Source organism: Anopheles gambiae, chromosome 2, assembly GCF_943734735.2.
Source record: "Anopheles gambiae chromosome 2, idAnoGambNW_F1_1, whole genome shotgun sequence".
NCBI classification, from domain to species: Eukaryota; Metazoa; Arthropoda; class Insecta; order Diptera; family Culicidae; genus Anopheles; species Anopheles gambiae.
The window spans coordinates 6,012,411-6,035,501 of record NC_064601.1 but is presented as its reverse complement, the minus strand read 5'-3'; the positions used below and the strand labels follow the sequence as shown (position 1 = coordinate 6,035,501).

Here is a 23,091-nt window from a genome sequence, read left to right as displayed (position 1 = left end):
CCTAACGATTTGATAACTGTTTCATAGAAAAAAGGGGTACAATACACGTTGAAGAAAGCACTAACAATCTAAGACAGCACTAGGCGGCACTTATCTCATTAATGACCACACCTAAGCATTACGCACTAGCCTTATCTTAAACACAAAATAATCACTTTACATCGTTTGCGTTTTCCGTAGGCACTTCTTCTGATTTCTTCGTAGCTTCCTTAGTGGTGGCTTTCGAACAGTATGCCTCCACGGTTGTAGCTTCCTCAATCGCTTGCACTGGTGCGGCGACTTCCTCCGACACTACCTCGATTCGCTGCTGGCTCTCTTGTCGCAACATTTCGGCCACCGAAATCGATCGTGCGGCTCCGTCACTGATGTGAAAGTTTAAATTCACCGTTGGCAATTGTTGTTGTTGTGGCTGCCGCTGGTGGTCATTATTGTTGGCTGGTCCGGATGATCGCAATGTGTTGGTAACCATGGTACCGAACATCTGAAAGCCACTGCTTATACCCACGTTAACGAGTGCCGTGATAAGAATGTACGCAAATCCCAGCATCAGTAGGCCGATTATTGATCTCTCAACCCATCCAGCATCCTTTGTGTATTCGGTGTATGCGCCATAGAACTCACTGAACATGCTCTTGAAGAAGTCGGCCTGTATCGAAACGGTTGATTGCACCAGCACCTGCAGCGGATCACATATCGGAAGCGGCGTAGCGCCATCCTGCCGGGAACGTAACGTTCCAAATATAGACGTCCAGCGGGTCGTAGGAGGAGCTTCCATGCTTTCCAACGTTTTGCGGGCCAAATTTTCGTTGCATTCCTTCCACTTCTTGCACACCGTGATGCTTAAGCTGAGCAGCAGGAACACTATGAAGGGATGCAGATGTGTAATGCGAGCAATCACCCGGATAGCGTAGCAACCGGCAATCATCAGCAGCACTGGCAGTATGTACTGCAAGAACTGCGACTCGAACAGTTGCATCAGAAAGTCGTACAAACGTTCACATTGATTTTCGCGGAAAGCTACCCACTGCCGGGTGTTGTCCGACTGTTCCAAGATTGCTGACACCATCAAATTGAGCTCGCGGGCCGAGGTCGATTCGTCCAGCAGCTTCTCCAGCTGACGGGTTGAGATGCGTATCGCCAGACCGGTTGTGAGGAAATCTTCCGCCGCCGGATCGACCACCAGCGTGTCGCGTGCGAACAGCGTCCTGACTAGCTTCCTGTAGAAAACCAAGGACAGTCGTTGGTCTTCGGTGACGAACGAGCTGCAGGGTAAGGGTGGCGCTGGCTCCGGCACTGGCGGACAATCACATACCACTGGTTCCGCCTCGCACGACGCATCGCTGGAAGGGTTTTCCCGTGAGCGCTCCTTCTGCTGCTGCTGCTGCTGCTGTCCCCAACGATCCAAGGCGCCCGGTTTTATCCATTTCGGATCGTGCTTGCAATCAACTGTCCGGCACACGGCAAGCAATAGGCAGACGAGTGAAAAACTACGAAAGGTAAGCGAAATCATGGTGTTTGGAATCGGTTCAATTTTATCACATTTTACTGCCCAAGCGTGATTACACAAATGGCGGAATGTAAACAAACCCCGGAGGGAGGGGAGGGAAGGACAGGCACACCGTCGCAAAACCGTCGGGAGACGTCAAAACCGACGTCGCAAGTACTTACAAGCGACGTCGCCGGCGAGGGAAATTCGCAGCGATTTCGAGTCGCTGGCGACGGTCATGAAACGTCAAACGCGAGCCAATCACCCACAGTGCGAGCGCCATCTATACGTGAGTTGCATGTCGCCATACTGGTCTAGTTTTAAAATAACCGTTTATGATGGATTGTTTTCTGTTTTTTTTCTCGTTGTAGCCAAGTCACAATGCCAAGACATGAATATCCATCCTGATATGAAAATTGCGTTTCCAAAACTGCTGCATTTAAGGTAAGGTCATCATTTTTCTTAAAATCTAATCCATTAAAAAACAAACTATAAATTAACTAGTTTATACATCACATTTATGGATCACATAGATCTTGTTTAGTTTATTTACTTTAGTTTCGTACAATACGCCAATTGAACTAGCTTCTCTCGTTACATTTACTTATCTGTTTTGGCATTGCTTTGGTATTGCTGTATTCAACCAAAGTCCTCAGACAAAGCTTCGTTTCGGTAACTTATGCTAATTACTAATGATCTAGATGCAATAATTTTGTTACAGGACCAAACACACACTGTTCGGTGGATTTTTTTTTTTACATAAAATCATCTCTCCACAATTTCGATGTGTGGTAATCGTGTTCGAGAACACAGAACAAATCAACAAAACAAACAAGAGCAAAAAAAAACGAACAAAAAGTTAGTGCATTTTTACACCGCCCGCAATGGTGTTGTACACCAATCGCGAGCACTTTTCGATACTGGGTTCCAATTATTGCAATAATCACACAAGGAATGCTGCCGTTACATCACGCGTGAATGTTCGAATCCCATCCAACTGTTTCGTTCAAACGTATAAAATAAAAATCTGCAACCTTCCATCACGAGCGCGAAGGCAAAGCGTTCCTAAGGTCACTTTAAGTACGCGCGAACAGCTTTCCTTCCTCTTTCGGATGTCAGCCGGATCCACTAGGAAGCTGCTGGCTAGCTCTGATCAACCAGCGATGGCACAAACTGGACGACGAAACGCAGAACGCATACCAGTGTAAGTAGCTGCCCGGTACCTGCTCCCACCGGTTTGATGGCGGACGAATATTTGTTTTTATCTGTGGAAGAAAAATTGAAAAAAGAGGAATAAGTCACTAATCGTTTGAGATGTTTTCTCAACCTGAGACCCTTTTACAAAACCTTCACACAGATTGGTGGAGGTTAGAAGGGGGGGGGGGGGGGAACAAAACACAAAACGACTCACTTAAACCCTACTCCACACTGATACGAACCATTTGCCGGCAACGGCGGGATTGAAAAACCGCACGCTGTGGCCCTTGGACAACTAGGCATTAGGTTACGAAATGTGAAAAAATGCAAAACTAACACTACTAATGGATTAGTTTTTCTACTCCCCTGACGTGAAAAGGAAGCCATGCGCCAAGGTCTCCGGTTCGAAGAATATGGATCAAAGCAATCACAGGCTTTGCGGTGGTCACCACCAAATGCGCGAATGTTAACGCGACCAGCCGCTTTGCTGTCAGTACGCATCAGGGGCGCCGTAATATCAGCGCGCGAGCAGCACGTGGCTTATGGTTTAGTCACCTTGCCCCCGCTTGCAAATAGAAGCGCAGGAGAACGAGATGCGAAATGAAACGAAAATTAGCTTGCTCTTGTGCTTGTTTGTTTTTACTACAATCTCTACGAATGATGCAAAACTCTAACACCACACATGGCGAGATATGAACAATTGGAGTTGGGTTGGTGATAAGGGGCCATTTTTACAATCCGTTTAGCATGATATCATTACTCATGATTAATGGTGGTTGTATAGCACTCCCCCCTACTGCAAGATTGTTGCTTCGGAGAGGTTTGTTTGCATGCGTACCAAAATGCGCTATGTGATAACACGCCTTTTGGCTCTTTTTTTTAAAACTCCTTGCATATATTTGGCCCTATAAAGCGGTCTGGGGGCAGAGCATTCATAGCAGAAAAACGTTCTTATATTTGATTCTTGTCTACATATAGTATATCATCAAATTCTGGTACCAGACCTACCTACTGCTTATCTATCTCTCCCCAAAGATCACAGCGCGATGTTACGATCGCTGATCGGACAGTGCACACAACAACATCCCAACTGAGAACGGATTCCACATTCCCAATATTTACCAGACCAAGTGACAAACGGTTACCATCCTTTCGTTCGCATCCCCTAATGCCTCTCTTCTTCCCCGTCCCTTTCTTCTTTGATGATCGAATCGTCGTCGTCGTCGTCACATGATCTATTTCCAGTGTTGTTGTATGTTACCACCACTGGTTTGGCATACAGGTTGTTTGTTTAAGCGCGCTCTCTAGCGCCCGACAGAACATCATCCCTTTTTACCCCCTTGTGTACCTCACCAGCAGCAGCAGCAGCAGTCAATCGAGTGCCGCAGTTGAAGGTAAAGTCCTCCAATAAACACTGAGGTGTTAAATGCTTGCCCGGCAGAGTAACACACCGGCACTGGGCATGGGGTTGGAAGTGTACTCTGATGCATCCAAAAGGAAAACCCGTCCACCGATCTGTGCCGGCGTTGAGTCTGTCGGCAGTTCACAAATCTATCCCCCCTCCTTTCCTTTGATATGCCACAGACACTCGCGTCTCTGATGGAAAATAATGATTAACGTCTTGTTGGAAATGTGCGTTCCCCACACACTCACAAAAACCACTGCCCGGAGGTTTTCAATCCAGCTGACGAAAGATGGGCGAGGGTAAACGGTGATTTAAATATTTTCTTCCCAATGTTTTTTTTTGCAACCGCGACCCAAATTCAACGTCATCCCTATCCTTCTTCCCTTCTACACCTTTTAGTTCTGTGCTGTGCTAGAGCCCGTGTGATCATGACACGATCATGAGCACACCACGGAATCGTGAAATCGGAATGTAAGGCAAAGAAACATTCCAAAAGCTCACTCTCCTCCCCATTGCTGCCGCCCTTGGTTGCGTGTATGCTCCAAAACGCCAGTCGCCGGGGCCGGGGTTTTATCACCCACAAATGTATGTTCAAAAATCAATCATAAATTAAACTAACCGGCCAGGGGGGAAGAAAGACCCAATGCGGCTCTCGGTTCGCACCGACGCGTATTTAGCAGCTATTTTGCCAACTGTCGTCGTTCACGCGCCGGGCTTTACGCTTGTACGTGTGTTTTGGTTTTGTGGCGTCGTAAAACCGGATCTATTTCCCTTTTTTTTTGCTTTTCTCTTCCCGCGCTCTCCGGAACACACCACACAACATCGTAATCATCGCGCACCCAACCAACCAGTGCGCGGTGGCGCGTAGGTATGTCCCAAGGGTTCCCCTCCTGGGTGTAAAGGGAAATTAGACAATCCGCTTGTTCTGTGCGCTTGCCTCGTAAACAATACAGCTCAATACATGCCTGCAGTCGTGTCTTGTGTGTTGTTGTGCCGTAAAATCTTTACACCAACCGGCACCGGACGAGGATGTGCAGTTCTTTCGGGGAGGTTGCAATCATTAGCCTAAAATGAAACTGTGTCGATTCTAAATCCCGTACCCGCCCGGGTTTTATGTGCGTAAATATTTACACCCTCTCCTCACACACACACAGAGCTCATCAACCCCCCTTACATTGCCTCGAGATAAAGCGCGTCAATGCAATCATCATGATCTTCCGAAAAACGGCGATCTGGCGATCAGTTTTTGCAGCACACAACTATCGGGGGGGCTGGTGTGGCCCCGGGGGGGAATGCAATTTGCACTCCAAAAGACGACCTACTACTGAGGTCCAATGTATTGAGGTTTGTGGGTGCACTAATACCCCTCACCCAAGAGGGCCAACTATTAAACTAAATCGTTTTCCTTCATCTTCTTCTCCTCTGCTGTATCTGCTGCAGAGATCCTTCCTTTGATTATGAGCTGCGATGATGATGATGATGATGATTATGAGCCTCCACTTGTTCCATTGAAGATGTGCAGGGGAGGGCCGTGTGCCTTTTAAGTGGGAATCGCACGGTTTCTGGTTTGTGTCTTTGTGTGGTTAAGCCACCACACGCCCTCTCCCGGGATGAAAGAGATGCTAATCTGGGTGAAGTTCATATCGGAAAAGTGTTCTCCCGTCCCAAAGGAAAAACTCTCGGCTCGTGTGTTTGCTCGTTATCGATCTATTTAAGGTTAAATAAACACCTCTCCCCTCTCTCCCTCCTCTCTCTCTCTCTCGATCCGAAGATTTTGGAGTTGAACGTTGGTTACTTACATTCCTGCTTGGTAGCCGGATCGCAGCAGCACACTTTGATCGCGCGATACTTCGGGCAAGATCCGGCGTTCACCTCACACTTTGGGTTCTGCTCACGGTAGCAGGTGTGAGGTATCCATGGCAGTTGCTCTGGAAGGAAAAAAAAAGCAGGAGAAAAAAACGATAATCACTAAGGCAGAGGCAACAAAGCGACATGAGTCACTCTACGCGCTGTGTGTCTGGGTCATATAGGGATCGTCGTGTTCGTCGAAGGCGCGAACGCGCTGTGAAAAAATCAAACGCAACAGCAGTAATAGCACGTGTTTTTGGGATGTTTGGAGGAGTTTCTTTCCTCTCTTCCCCTCCATCTTATTCTTCACCCATGCTACAGAGAAAGAATGGAGGGAATTTGTTTTGGTTTTGAGAAGGTGGAAGGGAAATTGCTTTAATTTACACTCTCTATCGAAAATCGTTTCAACACCAGTGCGCAAATGGGAACACAGCGAACAGCAGCGATGGGAGGAAAGGGGGTAGCATTAGAGAAAGAAAAGAGAGGTGGAGGAGGAGGAGGACGTTTCACTGGACTGCTGGAATTTAAATATGAACTTTGGAGTATGCCAATTTGTGTGTGAGTGTTTTGGAACGAGTTCAAATTAACTCCGAGAAGCGATCATGAGCTGAACTTCCCTCACAAACGGTTGGGAGGAGTGTTTTGTTGCCGTTAAGATGTGAAATGAAAAGCCACACTTAGAGAGAGAGAGAGAGAGAGAAGATATGCTTGAAAGAAAATAATTTCCTATGACTATTTAATTCAATATGCTGCTTTACCTTATCCTTCCTCTCAGTAACTACTGAGTATCGGATCAAATTCCCACCGTAAGCGCCACGGCCACCAAATGCGCGCGCTACTGTGGCGCTACTTTCGCCCGGTCGATCAAACCGACCCCTCACAACCAACCTAACCTAAGCCAACGTGCGCGTGTGTGTGCGTGTATGAGGGTCTTCGTCTAATTCAGAAGCGTTCGATCGGCCGTCTCCGATTACGGGATGCCGATGCCAACAAGAAACGACCCCGGAATTGCTAATGAGGGTGAAAATCCACCATTGGCCACCGTTGGCCGATGCGTACATGAATTTCTTATCGTTATTATTATTGTTATTATCTTTCACTAATTGTGCTACTGCTGCTACTGCTGATGCGCACCGTCAGACCAGAGCAGCGGTGTAATGCGCGTAAACTCATCAGAAGCGGATTAAAACTTCAGTGCCAGTGCGCGATGCGTCGTTTTTTGCGTCTTGCGCGGTTGTAAAGCAACGAGAGGAAGGGACAAGGGGGAAAAGAATTAGATAATATCGATATCGAGAATATCTAGGTATCAGATTACGGGGCGGGCAACGCCGGATTCCGAAGGGCATCCAGTTACAGCGTGGGTCGGACACTAGGTCGGACGCGTGCCGTCGGTCGCTTCTCTCCAACGGAACGCGTGCGTGTGCTGCATGTCCAATGACGTCGTCTTCGCCGTCGGGGTGAAGCTTCCGGGCCGCGGGCACACGGGAGGCCACAATTGGGTGTAACTAATGGGCAAAAGCAAGCCAGAAATCGCATTACCTACTCCCGGGGGGGGGGGGGGGGCGGGGACTCCTCCGGAGGACGTGATCAACTGATCGTGAAATTTGAACGACCGCAAAATCGCACACCGAAAGGGCCGCGGAATGTTGGTGTGTTCATAAATGAGTTGTGTGTGTGTGCGTGTATGTGCATCCAAGAATAAGGGCACGAGCATCAAGATGAGAATGGCGGCCGCGTACGTACCGAGTGAAGCGGAAGATGTGCACACGCCTGCTTCGATTGTCATCGCCCGGGTTCGGAGCATTTTTGTTGAGTTGCCATGACAGCTTGATCAACTGTTAACGGTCTTACCTATGGGTTATGGCCGTTTGTCCTCTCTCTCTCTCTCTCCTTCGCCCGACACATGTGGAGCTATTGTTTGTGAGCCGGTGTGGCTGTGTGTGGACGGCGCCGCTCTTGGGCACGTTCTAAACTGTCATAATCAATCTGCGCCGGAGCGTTAGATTAAGAAGCAACGGCCGACGTCACAGCTGTGAGTCGCCTGCAATGTGGACAAGACGACTATCCCGGGTGATGCATAGTGTCTGGGATGGAGGAGAGCCTGCACAGTAATTCAATGAAGCCAGAGTTTATTGCTGCTGCTGCTGCTGTTCGAATCAAACGCGATGGTTGTGTGATTGGAATGTTTAATTGGTCGTAGAGAATCAAAGGTTTGTCGCTTACCTTAAAGTGGTGCGAGCAGTCGGGCACGAAACAAGGAACGGTCGAAAGTGTGTCCTTGTGCCGTATTTCAAACCAACACACACTCACACACACTAAGAGCCCCACAAACGTTAAAACATGACTCCACGTCCACGTACTACCTTCCCGCTGTCCGTTCTGTAGTTCCTGTCCGCAGACACTTTATTACGCCGCACAAACCACAAACGGTGTGCGTATGTGTGTGTGTGTGTTCTTTTTTCCCCTTCTTTCGATGCGGTCCCACACACCAACATCTGTTCTGAAGGGTTTTTTTGTCTGTCAGTTCCCTTCCCTGGGTTGAGTTCGTCCCTTGGTCTCGTGGTGATGTGGAGGAGGACGCTCCGGAGAGACCTACTTTTTCCTGTCTCATTAGGGACCCTAGGGTAAAACGGCGCACTGCGAGGGAGCTGCTGGCCGGCAGTCTGCGAGGTGCTAGCTTCCAGTTCAACGACCTTCCCCGTGTCTTTTTGACGTTGCTGCGTGACTTAGCGCACGGGCACGTGTCGCGCGCATGTTGCATAAATTAATCTCACCCGCCCCAAAAAGCATGAAATATAGGATTTCTTTGTGTCCTTGCACCCAGACACACAGCCGGCGGATAATGCCGAGAGATTCGTAACAAAATAGAACCTGGAACACTCTAACGCCGGGGAGACTCGATTGCCCAATGCGGTAGCTCTGGTAGCGTTATTTTGATAAGGTAAAATAGGGCTTGGTTTAGAAAGAGACTCTCGCGATGGTGCTTCCTGCATGTTACCCAGGCAAAGGAAAAAAAGCTAGATTTTTGCCTTCATTTGTTGACTTTTTGATAAGATTTGCAGGAAACTCCCATGCTGATGCACGAAAACGCCACTGCCACTCGTGCTGCGAGATGGTCACGTACATTCGATAGATAGAGCGATCGGCCCGCGTCCCGTACTGCCCCACCATATCTTCCGAGAAAGCCATCGAGTAATACCTAACACAACCCTCGTTTGAAAGCCGCGGAGGAAGCGCTAATGTACCGCCACCGGTTTGTGTTCTTTTTTAAGTTCCTTTTTCGACCCCGTTACTCACTCACACAGCACACAAATAGCCGCGTGTTGTTTGCGCTTCAAATCGCACTCGCAAAACGATGCTTCCTTTGCTGCGTTTCTTGACTTCCAGACGGTTACCGTTGTCTGCCCGATCTCCGATTATCTTCCCCACGAACGAAGCAAACCTAAAAGCGAGTTACGGGGTTTTTAGTATCGTTTCGATTATTGTCATGCAAATCGATTGTGTGTTTGCTTGCGCGCATCTGCTCTTTGCCGCACATTCGGCGTGTCGCGCGCGTGTGTCTCCGCTTTGCGCAATAAGAGCTCACAGTGCGCGCACAGGTTCGCCCCGAAACCGATTGGGCTCTGTGCCAAGGAAAAAGGGAACCGAAGCAGAACGAAAAGAATAAGAAAGGTGTTCTTCTCCCCATGGTGGTGGTGGTGGTGGTGAGAAGAAAAAAGCAACGAAATGGGGTGCGCCATTTGTCCAACTTAAACGGTCGAACATCGTGTGCATCGTGTGGGATAGGGCAGAAAACGCGTGCCGATGCACCACCACACACCGCATGAAACGGCATGACCGGGCCAATTTCCCTCTCAACCAAACAACAACAACAGCACAAAAACAGCAGAAAGAAAACAACAAACGACTAATCAACTTTGCAATTGTAAATGCAATTTAGTGCGTTAGTGTCTCGTTATCGTTATCCGTTGGTGGGGAAGGGAAGAGCTGTCCAATGGGCAGCATGCACGAGACACATCACGAGGGAACGACATCACGAGAGAGAGAGAGAGACAGTGAGGGTGAAAGAGTGAATCTCCCTTGCGTCGTGCCGCCACGGGCGCCTGAGCCTTTTGTTTCCCCGTGGCCAATTTGTCGTCATTTGCTGCATCATTTTCCACATACACACAACACGCGGCGCGGGGGTAGTATTATTGGGAGACCTGTTTTCCACTGGCAAGGTTACACCCGTCAGCGGACGACCCAGTAGGTTAGCACCGCAGGCGACCGTTTAAATGAAAAGGCGTCCCGTTTAAAAACGCTGGACCCATGACGCAACGATTCGCAATTTGCCTCTCTCTCTCTCTCTCTCTCTCTCTCTCTCTCTCTCTCTCTCTCTCTCTTTTTCGCTCTCTATTAAAGCCTCTTGTTCTTAGAGCGTAGAGGCTGTGGCGCGTCTGAAATCTTCCTCTAATACGCACATTTATGCACGTTTTATGCGCACACACACACACAACTGTGCACCACAAAACTGTTGCGTATGGTCACAAACCTCCCAAACCGGATGTCTATTATCGTCAAACACCCTCCGCTTGCGTAGCTAAACTGTAACTTAATCCGTTCACGAATCCCAAACACACACTAAATAGATCAAGGTTATGTGTAGATGCGAAGGAGTGAGTGAGAGAGCAAGAGGAGGAATGCATTTTTGCATACTGCACCGCACCCCGAGCGAGAGAGAGGAAGAAGGAGAAAAGAGGTCGACGCATCGGATGTTTAGGGTAAACAGCATCGACGGCGCACGAATTGAGCACTTCTTCTTACCAACGGAGCAAATCCCACACCTTCGTCACAAAACCAAAACAAAAAAACAAATCTCGGCGTGCGTGAAAGTCATCGCACACTACGATGGTTTTGATTAGCAGGTTACGATATCGCCAACAAACACCCACGGGGGAAAAAAGGGCAAACGCCACGTCAGCATTCGATTTCAGAGGGCACTTGTGTCCTTATGACATCATCGCCTAGCAACACGTGTATTGCGTGACCTATTTTGCTTTCCACGAGAGAGCAGTGGAAAGGGAAAACTAACAAGCAAACCGCTCATTTAAAGCATAATTTTCCTGTTCGTGCTTAATAGGACACCGTGTCCTTCCTTCTCCTGGGACCGCTTATATGTAAATCCGCCACACCACGCCACCACCATGCTGCTTTGCGCACTGCTAGCGCATCGACTAAGAATGACTCACGCTTCTTTGCTTTCACTGCTCGCTTACCTATTGCGTACGAGTTTTCACAGCAGCAATGGTCGTTCAGAAATCGGCCCGAGCGACAGTATTCCATCACTGTCTCGTTGCACTGCTTGCACCAGCCCGGCACCCGCAGTTCCGCCTCCTCCATGCCGGCCAGATATTGGCGCGCGCCCGATTCACTCTGGTTGTGCTCGATGTGATAAACGGCGACCGGGCTCGGCGATGCATAGGTCACCTTGCCGCTGTGTACTTCCGGCGACTCTTTCTGACCCGCGTGATGTGCGTGGTGCCGGTGCGTGCTTTGCTCCTGCGGAAGGTGCACCTCGTTCGTTGCTAGGGCGGCCCGCGCCACCTGCGACAAACGGGCGCCACAAACTAACACCAACACTGGCAGCAAACGCGAAATCGCGAGCGTCATGGCAACTGGTCTAGTTGTGTGTGTGTGTTGTGTGTTTGATTTTTAGGAAGGTTTGTGCGTTTGCCGCCTTCAAAACGAAACTTCCGAACTGGGATTATGTAGAGTTGATGCTCCCTTTCGGTGTGAATCACTGTAATGTTTAACGCCACACCAAATAACACTCACAACTTCAACTTGAAATGATTAGAAAATACCAACCCCCTTCCTCCCAAAACATTCTAGCACTGGAAGGAAATTCACCGCTTAATCATAAATAACTTCATCCCCTTGCGTGTGTGTTTTTTTTCCGAGTTTGCTCCTGCAAGGATACAATCATGCCACAAACACTTGCCCACTTCCTTCTCCCCTAGGCAACGAGGGAAATGAATACACAATCACATCACACGCAAACACACGCACACTATCACTTTCTTCAACACTCATACACGCGCACGAAAATGTTAGGGAAGAAAAAAGGGAGGCCTCTAGCACGTGCCCGTAACCAAACGCCCTATGTTCACTACGCACTGAGCAATACCACGTTCACGCGACCACGGTCGGGCAAGGAATGCACGCTTGTATGCCGGCTAGATTTACTGTGAGCGCGGCACACGAGAAATAATGAAATCAGGTGCGTCAAACCCCACAGCGTAGGGTTGGGATGTTTTTTTTTTTACTTTTTACAAAAACATGTCTTAAATTAAAATGGAAAAAGAACACATTTATAGCGCATTTCATGCGTGGTGTGTTTAATTCAATTGATTTTTTTTTTTTTTGAAAAATTGCTATACTGAACTTGTACTGCTTTTTAAACAAGATAGATTTATAGATTATTTATAGATGGATTTAGATTTTTTTTATAGATAGTTCGAGATGCACATTTTTCTAAATAAAAATCTTAAACTTGCCTTTCTCCATTTTAATGACCCATAGTGCGTTCGCCCCAACATTCGCGCATCGAAAACATCGCTTCGGTAGGCGATGAAAAACGCGCAACGGTTTTAAAATTATTCCTTGCACATTTAAATTCTTATTTCACATAAAATGCAACTGTTACATTGTAAGTAATACAAATTTCTTTTGCTTTGCTGGCTTTTCCAGTGAGTTTGATGATTAAATTATTTTTGCATCAGAATTTATTTTTTGTGTATTTTGTTCAAACATTTTTTGCATACATTTGAATTTAAATTCCGTATGTAACGTACGCTTGCATTGCATACGTAGAAAAAAGTATGTAAAATAATGTTTTAAAATGTCTTTCCCGCGTACGATCATCCACATGACATGGCCGCATAACGCACCAAAATGTTCAAGTTCAAAAACACTCTTCAGCATATGTTGTGTTGGTGGAGACGCGGATGGAGTTCGGCACACAGCGCATCCGACTTCCAACATCTGCTCCACCCGGGACAAAGCATAGCACAGCTCAGTTAGTGTTATTTCGGCAGCAGAACAAGCCGGTTCAGTTGTTGGAGAAGATCAACGTTGACTGGTACGGTTTAGAAGCATACCAAAAAAGACGTAATAAAACCCCCACATCCCGTAAAGCAGTGTTGCATTGATAGAGCATTCTTCTCCTATTTCGCCACATACCGATAAGAAGTGTGCCACTAAAAAGTGTGCCAAATTTAGCCGGAGCACAGCGTGGACACGCGGCGCTCGGTAGTTTCGGTGCTCGGAAGTGTTTGAAGATTTGAAATTTGTAAGCGAATAAAAAGCGATCAAAGTGAAGTTCCGTGTCCGCGATCGTGCGCGATCGTAAATCAGCGTAATTACCGATCGATGGCGCTATTTTTAAACCCATTATAATCTGTACGCGGCTCTTTGCGGATTAGCGCCGTGGACTTTTTTGGAGAGTCGTATGCATACGTGTGCCTATGTATGTGTGCTTGTATGTCCGTGTGTGTGTTTCCACGCGTGTATCTATCTTATGTTTATGCTAGCCAACTTCCCTTCCCCTTCGGATGGGTACTATGTTGCGCACACAAGAGCACCCGTCGAGTGGGTGGGCCCGGCAGCTTGTAAACAAAGCGATCGTTCTAACGCGCAAACCACGTGCCGTGCGTGTGCCTGCCACCCCGCAAAGGGAAGGCGGAAAGATGGTTTTCAAATCTCCCACAAGTGCGAGGAATGATGAATTGACTCGACGATTATAGGGACCTATTATCGTATTTTAACGCCACTGGAAGCGCCACCGTGTTCCCCGTGATCTCTCTTTCTTCCGTCGTTGTAATCCGATCTTCCCTTCCTTCTCCCGCTCCTCCCTCTGCTAGATGATCGCGATGCGGAAGACACCACTTCTGTTGATGGTGATGTTAATGGCCACGGGGCCGATCAAAGCAGATCCCGTGCAGTCTGGTGAAGTCGCAACGATCGGGCAGGACATGCGCACGCTGCTGGATGACGTGAAGTCTCATCTGAACCGTTTCAATTCCCACTACCTGATCAATCTGGAGCAGCGGATCGTGTCGCTGCTGACCACGATGACGAGCCTGGATGCGAACGTGAAGACGCTGCAGGAAAAGTCTCAAGTTTGGGACGTCTTCCAGCACCACATAGGGGCGTGGAGCGAGCATATCAAGTCCGTGGACAACAAGCTCGAAATATTGAGGAAGTAAGTGTGATGACTGTGGGTACTGGACGTTACCAGTCTTGCCAATCTTTTGTCCTTTCTTCACCACCCCAGGACGCACGAAACACCTTCCCCGACGCTCGAGACGCGTCTCTCCAGTCTGGACTTTAAGGTCCAGCACATCTTCGAGAAGGTCGACGTGATCAACGAAAAGCTGCACGATATCACCAAAACCGTCTACGCGCTGTCGAGCAGCAGCGCAAACAATCGAGGACGGCGCAACGACCGGTTGGAGTCTGCTGCTGCCGCCGAGCAGGCCGCAATCCTTACCAAAATCGGCCACCTTCAAAAGCAAATCAACCGCATCGAGAGCAACGGGTATGGTTGCCAGAGCAAAGCGAACGGACAGCAGCAGCAGCAGCAGGGAAACGGTCGCACTGGTGCGACGGCCAAGTTTCGAAAGGACACCTCCGACTCGGACGAAGAGATGGATGACTTTCTCGACAAGCTGACGACGAAAAAGTTGCGCGAAATGGTGTCCAACCGCAAGCAGTGCCGTTCGTTGGACGTGCTCACGAGCTTGGTGCGATCGGTCGAGGATCGCACGGTACGCATCTACGACCTGGAGGCGAACCAGTTCGAGCAGATACTGTCCTGCTGCCAGCGGACGAACAACGAGGTAACGACCTTCACCAACAGTGCGGACATTCTGCTGAAGCGCATCGAGCACCTGGTGCTGGACGTTGACCGGAAGGTGGAGAAGCGCAACAATCTGTACTGTGACAGGCAGGCGCATGTGGAGGAAGGGAAGCCTCCCGAACAGCCTGCCAGTAAAGCGAATGCAACACGGAAGGAGACTGTCGACAGCTTGCCCGATGTCGACATTGGAAGTGGTAGCGAGGAATCGATGGCCGATGCCACCGTCATAAGCTCGGGCGCGATCGATCAGCACGAGGATATCAGCTTCCACCATCCGGACAAGGATGGGTGTCATCAGCTGCTGAAGCGTTTCAGCGGTGTGTACACCTTCGCGGAGGATGAGCTGAACGAGGCGCGGCGGGATTTCAACCGCCGGTACTGTGAGTTTGCAACGGGCGGGCCCGCGTGGACAGTGGTGCAGCGGCGCAATTGGTACGACTTGCAGGAGAACTTCAACCGCTCCTGGAACGAGTACAAGTACGGGTTTGGTGATCTTGGGTACGAGTTTTGGTTGGGAAATGATTTCATCCACAGGTGAGAACGGCGTCGATAATAGTCCAAGTGCAATATCTTCATAACACGCTGGTCGTTTGCTTGCAGATTGAGCTACGACGACAATGTGGAGCTGCGGATCGAGTTGGAGGACTTTGAAGGACAGCGAGCGTACGCCGGCTATGGCACGTTCCGCATGGAGTCGGAAAAGTTTAACTACAATCTGATGGTGGCGGACTACCACGGCAATGCGTCGGACGCGTTAGCCTATCATAACGATCACGATTTCAGCACGTACGATCGTGCGAACGATAAATCGAATGGAGGTTTCCCGTGTGCTCTTACGTTTGGCAGTGGCTGGTGGTTTAACAGGTAGGTGGAAGCTTCTGGGTAAATGTTCATAATTTTCTCACAATTTTATCCTCTTTTTGCCCACAGCTGTGCAGAGTCCAACCTGAACGGGAAGTACTATCTGGAGCATCCACGCAGCCACAAGTCCACCGGCATTCTGTGGGAGTCATGGCTGGGAGATTATTCGCTCAAGGCGGCAAAGATGATGATACGCCCGAAGGACGCGTGGACTAGGGATGAGGACCAATCCGAGAACGATGCTCCCGTGGATCCGTAAAATGAGTGCAACCACTAGCAACTGCTGCCGGGAGTAGCATAGGTTGCACATAAAATATACTATTAAAATGTTTATATTATTTTTTTACCAAAATTAAGCGAATAATCAAGATATAACAAATATAATCTCTATCCCAAAAGGCTTCATTGTCCTAACGTAATAAGGAAACATGGGTGAGAGCTCTTAATTTATTAGAATTTTTACAAAAGCAAAGATAATATCACAACCTGAAGATCAATGTATAGAAACATTACATTATATTCAGCGTATTCCTTTTTTCTTGTGATCAATCTCATGAACTAGCGAGTGCTCTATCAACTTAACAAAATATAAGCAATTCCTAACACTTTTGGATATTTCTTCCAAACGATCTTCCTACTCTAAACATCCATTCTCCATCATATAGTTTGCTATCTGTAAACGAATGTTCGCTAACCTGGAGGCAGGTTTGATCGGTTTGCTTTGCAATCTAGGCAAAATGTATGACGAATCAGGCACACCCTTCCCACAGCCCAACGTCTCCTCGGTTGTGTTTTTCCTCCTTAAAAAATTAAACAAATACACTGCTGCCATCACAACCTTGCCGGCCTTGTCCGGCTGCAGATTAATAATTGTGCCAAAAATTTTAAACCTACTACACAAACCATCAAACGCCACCGCTGCCGGTGTGCGGGCTTGCGACATACGGTAATTAAAAGTACTTTCCGGACTGTCCGGTTTAAGATGTCCTCCAAACGGGCGTATACAGTACTCTGTGAATAGGAACGATTTATCACCTAACAGCATGTAGGGAATTTTTACCGCGTGCCGTTCATCTAACACCGCTGGCGGTGGAACGTTCAGCTCGTGGTGTTCAAATTTTGAATGGTAGCTAGCATTTCTTAACATCCCACCATCCGCAATGCTGCCCTTTCCTCCCACGCAAACGTACATAAAGTTAGCACTGGCATCTACTATGGCAAGCAGCACTATGCTGTAGAAGCCCTTGTAGTTGAGGTAGTCTTTGTCGGTGTGTAACGGTTTCCGGATTTTAACATGCCGTGCGTCAATCACGCCGATTGCATGGGGAAACTGCCACCTATCTTGGAATGCCTCTGAAACGCGCAGCCATCCAGCTTCACTTGGCGGAAACTGCAATGAAAGAGAGGACACGTTTTAGCAAACAAACTTGCATTCTCTTTCGCTTGAAATGGGCCCAATGTTGCACCATAACATGTCCTAGATATACCAATTCTACAACAGGAGATAAAGTTAGGGGTTATCCGATTGTAAACGTATTGGTTCCTACAAGATCTTAACAGGATCCTACAAGATGAGCCAATTACTATACCGACCATATCCCCGTGGCAAAGTCTCCGCAGACCCCACGTTAAGGATAGGGTAGAATATTTTTGTTTTTAATTACGACAACAAAACTCACCTGAACATAACGTTTCAATGCTTTTATCAAACACTCGCACACCTCCGGTATGATGGTTCTGATCGACGAAGCAGATATCTGGGAGAAAAAGGGGAAAGCTTTACTAAACGCATCATCATGAATACTAGTGTTCTATATACTTACGTCATACAAACTAGCAAGGGCCATGAAGGACTCTCCGGTGGCAAGAAAGCGTAGTGTTACGATAAGCCGCTCTTTAGCCGTAAATGCTTTTCGCATAAACGTATCTCGTCTGCTGATTTTGCCGGATATTTCATTCAACAGATAGTTGAAGTCTTCCTCACTCATGCCTAACAATTCCCGCACGGTCTCATCGGATATTTCCTCCGAAGCAGCCGGCATTTCACTCACTGTGCTATTATCCATACTTTACTAGCGATAGTTGCGCGCATATTTAACATCTTTTGAAGATGCTTTTGGAAAAGAATTAAGAGAGAAAACAAATTTCGATTTGTTTACAGCAATTGCCGGCCGCCCGGTCGTTTGTTTACTGGTCATACGGACTGTCAAAACGCCCAAGGTGTAGACAGCCGAGGCCACAATTTACAGGGTTCGCCACAATTTATTGGTCAGTTCCCATAATTTTTTGAGCTCGTCTCACGATTTATTAATCGTATCTCATAGATTTTTGGTTCGTTCTCATATTTTTTTGGTATCGTCTAATTGGATATCAATACAGTTGAACCAACAAATTCTGGGAACCGACCAATAAATCGTGGGAACACACCAAAAAATACGCGAAGCAACCCAAAACTTATGACAACCGTACATTAAATCGTGACAAACCCTGTAAATTCAACACGATTTTCAGCAGATGATGCTTGGCGATATTTTGTTGGGAAAAGGTTAAAATAAATGTGTTGATCGTAGAACGGACACTCATTAGGATGGCTTCTAGTGACGGGAAAATAAAATTTTCCTTATTCTCCAAACCGAAAGGACCGCTGGGAAAAAGCCCGGCAGCAAATTTCATCCCTAAAAAGCACGATGGCAGAGAAAAAATTGATTTTATAGAAAACAATACAATAAAAACAACCGGGTAAGTTGTGCGACTCCGGTAATCCAAACGAATCCCATTCACCCTTGAAATATCGATCATTCTAGCAAGCAGCAAGAGGAAGCTCCCAAGCTCCTGGTTATTCCACTACCGAAGCCAAACAAACCGGTGATACCGGCTGCGCCCCCAGCTAATGCTGGCCAATCAAAACAACCAAATCCACAGGAAGCATCCCAAAGTGCACCCGATGGCAGCGAAACGCTCGAACAACGAGCCGCCCGGGAAATAGTGGAACAAACAGCGGACGCAATTGTGAAGAAAGAACAAGCGGCTAATTTCGTCGTACCGTTGCGGGCAGAACTGCGGCTCGAGGATAGTGCACGTCAAAGCAACCTGGACGATTATGAGTCCGTGCCAATCGAACAGTTCGGTATGGCGATGCTGCGTGGTATGGGTTTCACCGGGGATCCAACGAGTGAAAGCGATAAATTAACGCCTGGTCCAGAGCTGCGACCGAAAGGACTAGGGCTTGGTGCGGATAAAACTATCAAGGGAACCGTTGGCACGGGCAACAACAGATCAACGGCGCCGGATGAAAATCTAGTGATGAAATGCGGCGCAGCGGTGAAAATTGCAATGGGTAAACTGCAAGGAAAGTACGGCCTGGTAAGTGATAGAACTTTATTAATCCTTCCTTCTGTCGATTTATTATACTATCGCATCGAAACCATCGGTATCCTGTACCAGTTCTCGCATCATGCCGTAGTAATGTTGTAAACGTTTATCTGCTTGATGTATGGTCGGATTTTCACACACTGCCTGAGGTAGTTGAGCAACGTTTGGTATCGCGTAGGTGCCCATGACGAGAGCCAATTTCCCAAATTGCTTCAACTGCCGTTCGAGCTCTTCCCGTGGCAGGTCACTCTCTGCACTGCCACCCATCCGCTGTAAAGTGGCAGAGAAAGCATCGTAAAACGCTGTTACAAGACTGTCGAATTTGCTACGGCGTAGTTCGAGCTCTCCGCAAAGGAAAATGAACAGCGTGTAATCCAGCACGGGTGAGCCGTAGCGAGCCATCTGCCAATCGAACAGACAAACATCCTTCACATGACCGTTGGCGTCGTAACCGAACATAACGTTATTGGTCCAACAGTCCCCATGATTCAGGGCAGCGTACGGTTCGGCTCGAGCACCTCGAACATGCGCTCCCGTCCTAGGCCTCATGGAGTGGGACAAATCGAGCAAATCACGATGATGCCTTGGTTCCTTGTCCACATCAAAGGCCGATGCTGCCAGCTGACAGTTGCGTGGCGTCAAAGGGCGCGTTTGTTCCGTGTCCAGTACGACGGACAAAAGATCGTTCAGCTGGCGAAGCTTCTCAAACATTTCCGGTCGATGGTGCTTGAGCGCAAAGGAACACGCATTGAACCGGCCCAAAGCTTCCATCAGTACACGCACATGATCATAATCAACTGGTACGTACTGATCGAGCAGCTTCATCGGTGGTCGCTGAGGGGCCAACAAGTCTTCCAGTATCAGCACAGCCTCTCCCCGGTCGCTATCGCAGTATGCGTGATAACACTTCGGATAGTTGCCAAAGTATGTTTCATCCTGCCGGTCAATACCGTGCTGTAGCTGAAGCTCCTCGAAGGCTGGCAGTACATGCTGGTAGATAAAAAGCTCCCGCTCGAACAGCAGCATTGCATTGAAGCGCTCCCGTTGCTGTCGATCTTCGGGTGGGAATTTGCATATTACCGTTAGTGTTGGTTGCACTGAGCTAATGAATCGAGCCCGCACAATAAGTCCAATGTATCCGTCTCCCGTTTTGGAGCCCAGCTCGTACTGGACGGAGAACTGCTCCGGGGCAAATCCTTCCTCTTTTGCTACAATTAGGAGTCGTTGCTGTACGTACGCTGGAACGTTTACCGTGGACGCCATCCTTGACACAAGTTCCGTTTGTTACACGATGGAACGGGTTTGAAGATCTGCACGATAGTTGACAAATTTGGCAAGAGATAAGCAGAACAAAGTGACATTAGTCCACAACAACGGCATTCAGAGACCGAGTGGTCAAATTATTTTACTGTGAACAACAGCAAACAACATCAAGGTGGTGACGCTCTAAAACATTAAATTGTTTATTGTGTTTGCAAATTGATATGAAACTCACACACTCTTGTCTATTACAGGGTTTCACAAGTCACTTTACGATGTGAAGACTGCGTGGAGACTCTTGTTGCTCGCGAGACATACATATTGTTACTTTCACCTGCAGTCTGTTCCCGACCCCGGTAACCAAAATCCGTTACCGCCACGTATAACAGAAAGCTCGGGTTTGCGGTTTATACGATCTGTCATTTGCCGGTGATTTTACGCCGGATTGCAGTCGTTAAGCGACTCTTTCAAGCCGTATTCGAGTAGGAAACGCGGAAAAGGTTCTCAATGGTCTCGCGACACACTTTTTTCATAAACAATTTTGAGATTTAGACTATTGTAGAACGTTATAGAGGAAGATTTTTATCTAGGCTTATACCATTTTATTAAAAGCGTGGATACAGATCGCATATGGCAAACTATATGGACATTCAAAATTGCTTCAATAATTTTATTTGCATCACTGTACCATCCCAATCCTTCTTCTAATACCATCCCAGCAGCAATGGATGCGCTTTATTCCACAACAGTTTAAATATACCCAAAACGAACCATATCCCGAATACATCCAGACATTCGCTTTTGATAGCGAATCGCGGCCTTTTCCGTCGTTCCATATTCGAAATGAACCTCATCATCTCCATCGGGATTTTCTTTCACTAGTCCTTCCATTGCCTTATTCGTATCGGGTAGCTCATCGTTGGGCGTACAAATCATCGGCAATATCAACATCGCAATAAGAAGTCCGTACCGGCCAAACTTTTTCAACTGCTCTCGGAAAGCGATGCGTGGATACTGTCGCTCAACGTCTCCTCCCAGATTGTGCAGATGCTCGCTAAGGCTCTGGTAATAAATGCTCAGTAGCCGTTGGTAGCTATGGGAACGCATCTCCTCGTCGGTACAGTTGAAGATGAAGTAGACCAGATCGAGCACGGGTGAACCGTACCGGGACAGCTGCCAGTCAATAAGTTTAATTTTGGAAGGTGTCTTATTCTAAAACGAAGCACAAAATCGTCTCCAAAATAAGCTCAGTGAAGTGTACGGTAGTGTGTTACTTACATCTTCTGCATACTGGAACATCACATTGTTGGACCAACAGTCACCGTGGCCTATTACCGCGTACGGCTCGGCTGCATTTGCATCCATGCAAGCTTCGATCTCCTGCACGCATCGGTCTTGCAGCAGCTCCAGTTTTCCCCGTCGGTATGTATCATCTTTTTCGAGCGTATCGATTGCTCTACGGCACATACTAGCCGCCATCTTCGGGAATGTCTTCTTTGGGTCGAGCGCAAGCATTTTGGTCATTGGGTCAGTAAACTCCCGGCACTGCGCAAACTCTTCCGGCTGTTGATCTTTCATCGCAAACGAAAGTGCATGAAGACGACCCAAGGTGGCCATGAGTAGCCGGGCATGCTCGAAATCGACAGGGTTCGCCTTGTCCCACATACGGTACGCCTGCAAGCGCAAATCCTCCATGATGACCACAGACTCCATGCTATCGAGCGTAGTCTTGGCGTAGTAACACCGAGGCACATTGTCAAACCGGGGCAAATGCTTCGCGAGAGCCTTTTCTTCTTGGAACTTTGTCAGCAAGGGCAGAATTTTCATGTACGCCTCCGTTTCTCTAACAAACAGAGAAATTCCCTGCTGTTTGCGCGTTTCATTCTCCGGCAGCAGCTTGCACAGAACTACCAGCTCTCGGTCTCCTTCGCGAATGAACACCTTCACTAGATCACCAGCAAAACCATCCCCAAATTTGCTGCCGGATTCGCTTTCGAGGCGGTACAAACCATCCGTAAACCCTTGTTCCCGGGCGACCTCCTTAAGTGCACCAGAGAAGCAGCGCGGAAAGGCGGTATTTTGATTAGCGGACATTTTTTTTTATTTAATCTTTTCAAACCACTCAATTGAAACAAACTTCGCACAACAGATGCTTTGCGTCGTGTAACTTAGCCGCAACTGATTGGTCGGATTGGTTGGCAGGTGCGTTTGAAGGGATCTGCTTTTATAACTACACCTAGCCGTTGACCGCCCAACGTTTTTTAAGATATCAGGCGTTTTTCTTTTTCACTTTTATTCTTCAGATGAATCAAACACCACTCAGTTCAAAGTTTCTATACTACCCCTATGTCCACGTTGGATGCTGATAAGCGTTGCGACAGCCACATTGATAATGCTGCAACTAAACACATGCCAAACGCGTCTGAACGCACTGCAGGGCCAAATCTCGTCGAGCGTTTTCGTAACTTGTATTTGTCGTGGTGGTACTTTGGCAAGGTACACATTCACGCACACATGATTAGATAGACTTTAAAGCACAATTTCAGCAAAAAGATCGAGATAACAAGTTTTCCTTCCCCCTCCGAGATAATAAGGTGTACCATACCCAATGAAACCAACACAAAAGCACATGTATCGTGCCTAATGTTAGGCTATTCGCGAGCATTGATTAAGGTTTGCGTACATGTTTTTGTGACGGAAGTGTTGTGTATTAGCGGTGTTTCAGACCATCGTGATCGTTTATCTTCCTGCAATTAGCTTATT

General features: G+C 47.8%; 4 protein-coding genes across 5 annotated transcripts; 1 reads left to right on the top strand and 3 right to left on the bottom strand.

Moving 5' to 3' along the window:
• Nucleotides 1-1,982: 1,982 nt before the first annotated feature.
• On the bottom strand, nt 1,983-12,159 carry LOC133391970 (uncharacterized). The gene is made up of 3 exons (XM_061649427.1): nt 11,192-12,159; nt 5,888-6,016; nt 1,983-2,751 (listed from the first exon to the last, which is right to left on the bottom strand). Exons 1-3 carry the CDS (start codon nt 11,583-11,585, stop codon nt 2,630-2,632), a joined length of 645 nt encoding a protein of 214 aa, XP_061505411.1. The 5' UTR covers nt 11,586-12,159; the 3' UTR covers nt 1,983-2,629.
• A 688-nt stretch (nt 12,160-12,847) lies between these two features.
• On the top strand, nt 12,848-16,123 carry LOC1281616 (angiopoietin-2). Of its 2 annotated transcripts, XM_061649425.1 has the most exons (5): nt 12,848-13,056; nt 13,838-14,178; nt 14,251-15,369; nt 15,436-15,699; nt 15,766-16,123. In XM_061649425.1, exons 2-5 carry the CDS (start codon nt 13,838-13,840, stop codon nt 15,953-15,955), a joined length of 1,914 nt encoding a protein of 637 aa, XP_061505409.1. In that variant the 5' UTR covers nt 12,848-13,056; the 3' UTR covers nt 15,956-16,123. The 2 variants fall into 2 exon arrangements, with proteins under 2 accessions (XP_061505409.1, XP_321561.6); XM_321561.6 differs by lacking the exon at nt 12,848-13,056 and having other exon boundaries at nt 13,778-14,178.
• Nucleotides 16,124-16,129: 6 nt separating this feature from the next.
• LOC11175559 (putative nuclease HARBI1) lies at nt 16,130-17,917 on the bottom strand. Its single transcript, XM_003435828.2, has 3 exons — nt 17,520-17,917; nt 17,376-17,453; nt 16,130-17,086 (listed from the first exon to the last, which is right to left on the bottom strand). The coding sequence occupies exons 1-3, from the start codon at nt 17,760-17,762 to the stop codon at nt 16,331-16,333; spliced, it is 1,077 nt and encodes a 358-aa protein (XP_003435876.1). The 5' UTR covers nt 17,763-17,917; the 3' UTR covers nt 16,130-16,330.
• Nucleotides 17,918-19,050: 1,133 nt separating this feature from the next.
• On the bottom strand, nt 19,051-23,033 carry LOC11175893 (uncharacterized). Its single transcript, XM_003435826.2, has 2 exons — nt 21,607-23,033; nt 19,051-21,540 (listed from the first exon to the last, which is right to left on the bottom strand). The coding sequence occupies exons 1-2, from the start codon at nt 22,420-22,422 to the stop codon at nt 21,079-21,081; spliced, it is 1,278 nt and encodes a 425-aa protein (XP_003435874.2). The 5' UTR covers nt 22,423-23,033; the 3' UTR covers nt 19,051-21,078.
• Between the last annotated feature and the right edge of the window lie 58 nt (nt 23,034-23,091).